The sequence below is a fragment of the Elephantulus edwardii genome, unplaced genomic scaffold (assembly GCF_000299155.1).
Source record: "Elephantulus edwardii isolate Elephantulus edwardi_28Jun2011 unplaced genomic scaffold, EleEdw1.0 scaffold00296, whole genome shotgun sequence".
Lineage (NCBI taxonomy): Eukaryota > Metazoa > Chordata > Mammalia > Macroscelidea > Macroscelididae > Elephantulus > Elephantulus edwardii.
Window position 1 is genome coordinate 2,589,226 of NW_006400046.1, and position 4,909 is coordinate 2,594,134.

The 4,909-nt window shown below is 51.5% G+C and overlaps 1 protein-coding gene across 1 annotated transcript in view; it reads right to left on the reverse strand.

Moving 5' to 3' along the window:
- Nucleotides 1–4,593, reverse strand: part of ASNA1 (arsA arsenite transporter, ATP-binding, homolog 1 (bacterial)) — a 7,811-nt gene extending 3,218 nt beyond the window's left edge. The window contains exons 1-4 of the mRNA XM_006900800.1: nt 4,425–4,593; nt 3,320–3,467; nt 1,080–1,228; nt 851–1,001 (exon numbers count right to left, since the gene is read on the reverse strand). Coding sequence (XP_006900862.1) covers nt 851–1,001; nt 1,080–1,228; nt 3,320–3,467; nt 4,425–4,585 — 609 coding nt within the window. The 5' untranslated portion in view covers nt 4,586–4,593. The remainder of the gene's footprint in view (nt 1–850; nt 1,002–1,079; nt 1,229–3,319; nt 3,468–4,424) is intronic.
- Between the last annotated feature and the right edge of the window lie 316 nt (nt 4,594–4,909).

Genomic DNA, 4,909 nt, shown 5'->3' on the forward strand with positions numbered 1-4,909 from the left:
TATCACTCCTCCCTGAGAGAGACTTCACCCTGATTCATAAGGAAAAGGGGATGGTGTATTCTCTTAGCTACTTCCTGCTGAAAAGGGAGGTTGTGGGTTTCATGGAGAAAGAGTTCTTTTACTCATGAAAGAGAAAAGTGAATGGAGGGAGGGAGGGGGCAGGGAGAAAAGTGCAACAATGAAAGACTGGAAACCCCAAGTCTCTGTAAACTTTCATTAAAACTAATGATTTAAAAAAAGGTACCAGGAGTCACTAAACATTTGGGGGATGACTCCTGACACCTCCCAGTGAGCCCTGTGGCAGGACCCTGAGTTCAAATCCCTGCTTTGCCACTTTTATGGGACAGTAACCTCTTTCCCCTTCTCTATATCCCATCCCCTAGAGCTGCTGCGCAGGTAAGCTGACAAGGTATGTAAGGGGCCTAAAACAGTGTTGGGTACAATTAAGTGCTCAAGAAATTTTACTGTCTGAGACATAGCTCTTTTTGGGGAACCACACTCCACAGAGGAGGGCTGCCGTGTGGGGACACTGGGGATGTCATGATGATAATCCATGGGGTCCTCTCTTGAGCTTATTTGCCAGATGAGAGGGTGAATTGACTTCCCTGGCATCACACAGTGCATGAGTGCAGAAGATGGTGAGTTTCTGGCTCTGGAATATGTGGTTTCAAGCTCTGTCAGGGTCACCTGGTGGGCAGGGCCAGGGGCACTGAGTCTCACAGGGTGGTGAGACAGCACCCCCCATCCTTCTGGCAAAGTGGTGTGAATAAGGTCGTTTGCTCCTGCACATCTTGGGCCCGGGGGCCCACTCTGCCTCAGGAGATGTGTGGAGGGCCCGGGCCCCACCTACCTGCGAGATGAAGGGGCTGATCTGGTTCTTGATCTGCATGAGGCGGCCCAGGCCTCTCTCGACGATGGTGGGGAAGTTGAGCAGCCTCAGCGTGTGGCCCGTGGGTGCCGTGTCAAACACCACCACTGAGAAGTTCATGCCCTTCACCAGCCTGTGGGAAGACAGGGGGGTTCAGACCCGCTCTCCTCCCCTGGCAGGAGCAGTGCCCCCCACTCCGGCTAGGTCTGACCTCATGACCTCCGCGTAGCTCATGGCCTCGTCGATGCCCGGGAAGGCGCTCATGGCCTCCTGCATCATCTTCTTGCCCATGCTCAGCATGTTGTCCTCCTCAAAGAACTCGTCGGGCAGCTCTGCCACGCCGAGGCTGGGGTCAATCTCCTGGGGACCGAAGGGACGAGCCTCAGCCTGCGGCTCCTGCCAGGGCTTCCCTTCCTCTGACCACAGGTCCCAGCATGGCCTCTGCCCTCCCTTAGGGATTTACTGTCTTGTAGACACACAAATGGTCAAACCACTGCACAAACAATGGAAAATTCCAAAGTCCACGACGGAGGCCTCTTCCCCAGCTGCTCCTGCAATGGGCTCCTTGACCTCTTCCAGGTCACTACCCCAAGAGGAGTCACCCTCACCCCTATCTAATGGTGTATCCACCTAGCAGTCTTTACCATCTTCCTTCTTCAACAATGAGAACCTCCTTATACTCTAGAGGATTTATTATCATGCTTCTCATCTGTCTCCTCCTGACTTGCCTGCTGCTGTGTCTCTGGTCCCTAGAATAGTGTCTGGCTCACCACGGCTCCTCAACCATCTCTACAGGGTCTAGCCAGTCCCAGGTTCAAGCCTCTCTTCTCCCTGGGTTACTTCTTCCAAGTGATAGATACCCTGAGCACCATAGCAAATGTCCCAACTCACTGACTTCAATGGAGTGCTCCTGCAAGCCCATCGTTCTAGCCCAACAGCTAGCAGTCATTCCCTTGTTGGATTATTCCCATCATAGGACCACGTCACTGGTCACACCCCTACTCTCCTTATCCAGCTCAAGCTCTACAGGCTACCCTACCCTCCGTAGTTAACAAAAGCCCAGGCTGACTCTTTGTAGCTCTCTGATACAGCTGAACCCTGGACCCACACAAACCTGGTGAGTAACACCCAACTTGTCCACCACCTGCCGTCACAAACCTCCAATGTGTGCTCAGTTATATTCTTAGAAGCGCTTATGTCACTTCTTCTCCTGTCCCTTTCTGCCCTTGTCTGTTCTCCCCTGAAGCTCAGACTTCAAAGGTCAAGGAGAAAAGAGAAATCGCCAACACTCTCACTGCTCTCCCATCCTCATACTATCCCAGTTCCCTCATCCTCCCACTGGGCTCTTGACCCTAGCAGCGCGCACATCCTGAGCCTGTCTGCACCACAGAGCTTATGCCAGCACCTTGCTCCCACCTGCAACATGACTGCTCCTCAGTCAGAGCATTTACAACATCAAACCAACCTGCCCTGGCGTGGCTTTTCCAAGGCCCTCTTTATACCACAGCTCCCTCTAGTCATGGCCCAATCCTTCAAATCCTGTCATGTTACTTCTTAGAACATTGTCTACCTCCTCATCTCACCTACCCCACCTAAGCTCTTCCCCACACCCAGGGATGTTTCTCCAAGACAGATATGCCTGTGAGAGCAGACAGTCACTTCCTGCTGGAGGCTCTTTTCTTCCTGGTGCATTGGAACTTACACTGATATTCCTGCTAGACCTTCACTGGCTCCTCCTGCTGCTGGACCCTAAACGATAAAGTGTGTCCCCTAGCCTTGTTTCTGGGCTTCTGTGTTTACTCACTGCTTTAAATGCTGCCCTTAGGATACTTAACTAACCTATTCTCATGTCTGTCTCCACCTGGAGGGCCACCAGACACCTTGGAGTCACTGTAACCAGATAGGAATTTTTAATTTTTCTCTTCTAAACCTTCTCCTGTCCTAAGTTTTTCTCATTCCAGCTGGTCAGAACACAAGAGTTTCATTCAGTTCATCTTGTTCCCAAACTTAACACAATCAAAGAGTCTTGTCGCTTTAGTTTCAAAATATACTCCAATCTGATTACTTCTTCCGCACATTTCTTCCCAGTACTCTAGTCTGATGTCACCTCTCACCTAGTTACTGTCATATCCTTCCCACTCGTCTGCCTGGTTTAGTTCTAAGAGCCAGAGGGCAGTCGCAGGTAGCCTTCTGAAACAAGAAGTTAGCCAAGACATCACCTCACTTAAAAGGAATGACATTAGAGCTCTGGTCACGTTTACCTATTTTTATTTTCTTCTCCTCAAATATTTCCCACTCATTCCCTGTGAGGATGGTGAGGAAGAGGTGGAACCAGGAGAGACCTAGGATGTAAGACGATGGGCAAGACACGGCAACTGATGTTGAGTGTTCACGGGTGGAATCCACAGGGGCCCTTGCCAGAAGGGAAGAGGTGAGCCCTGCCCCACTCACCATGGCGAAGAGGTTGTCATAGCCTTTGACCTTGGTAGGCACCTTAGAGAACTTCTGGTCAAAAGCATCTGAGATGTTGTGGGCTGGGTCTGTGGAGATGATCAGAACACTTTCCCGGCCCTTGGACAGCTGGACTGCCAGGCTGCAACTGGACAAGGCAAAGGCCAAAGGATGGAGAATAAGGCATAAGATTCCCTTGTCTAGGTCTGCAAAGGTGGATGTGGGGTTCTATGGGTAAGAATTAAGGGAACTCTGGTGGCCTAGTGGTAAGAAGCTGCACTGCTGTCCCAAAGCCATGCTGCTGTTCAACTCTATGAGGGAGAAAGGTGGGTAACTGCAGTGATTAACTATCTCTGAAAATCTGCTGGAGGGTCAGCTATGGGTCAAAACACAACAAAACAACAAGGGTAGGAAATGGGATGTCCAGGGCTCTCAAGGAGAGTGTGGATAACTTCAAGATCAAGTTCAAGCCTTGCTGGGCTACCTGCTCAGGCATCACCCTTGAACGCTCTACAAGAAGGTACAGATTAAGGAAGGTTCAGTGAACCCAAATTATCTGGTGTACAAGACCCTGCGCTTCGCACCTCAGTTCTAAACTAAATGGTTCAAACCACAAGAACAACTTATTTCCGTGACCCTTCCCCTTCTTTTAGTTGGGTTTTGATTCGGTCCAGCCAAGTGGGACGGCTTGATTGCATACCACCTCCCTTATTATCCATACCTTTGAACCTCGATACGGTAGGCGTACAATGGCAGGGTTTATCTAATCTAACGTGCCCCAGTGTCCCTGCTCCTACTCTGGGCTCACTCTGGTACGATCTGGCTGCCTGGGGCAACTATGTGTCCCTCTCTCTGATCGCCCCCTCTGGAATGCTGGCTTCAGTGTGATTTGGTTCCTAGGGCCCTAGGCAGAAATGGTCCAATTCAGAGACTTCAGGGCTGGGTTCATGCATTTGGGAGGTACTTTTCATTTGCTTCAGGTACCTTCCGGAGAGTCCAACCCAGGAGACCCGGGCCAGCAGCCCTGGCCGGCTCTCAGGGCTCCCCTCCGCCCAGTGGTACATCCCACTGGTCCACCCGGCCCCACACGCCACAGCCTCCTTACCTGCAGGTTGTCTTACCCACCCCACCCTTGCCCCCGACGAAGATCCATTTGAGGCTGCGCTGCTCGATGATGTTGCTGAGCGTGGGTTCCAGCGGTTCCACATCGGGTGCATCCTCGAACTCGTCTGCCTCAACCCCCCACCCAGCCACCCCTGCCGCCATCTTGGAACCGGTTCACGTGAACAAGCGGAGCGCACCATGCAAAGCAGGGGCGGGGGAAATCCCTCAGCACATCCCCATCGCGGCTGGACACCTGCAATAATTTCCTCGTGTCCTGCCTCTTAGGAACTAACAGAAACTATAATCCCGAAGCCTTATGCTTCGACAGACCTCAGAATCAACTTCACGTCTAGAGTTTTATAAAGATTCCCCCCTGTCTAATTAACATACTGAGACGTCCCAGGCTCTCCCCTTCTCTGATTGGACACGAACTCTTGCAGCACTCCTCTCATTGGCTGTGTCTTTTCTTACTCTCACCAATCATTC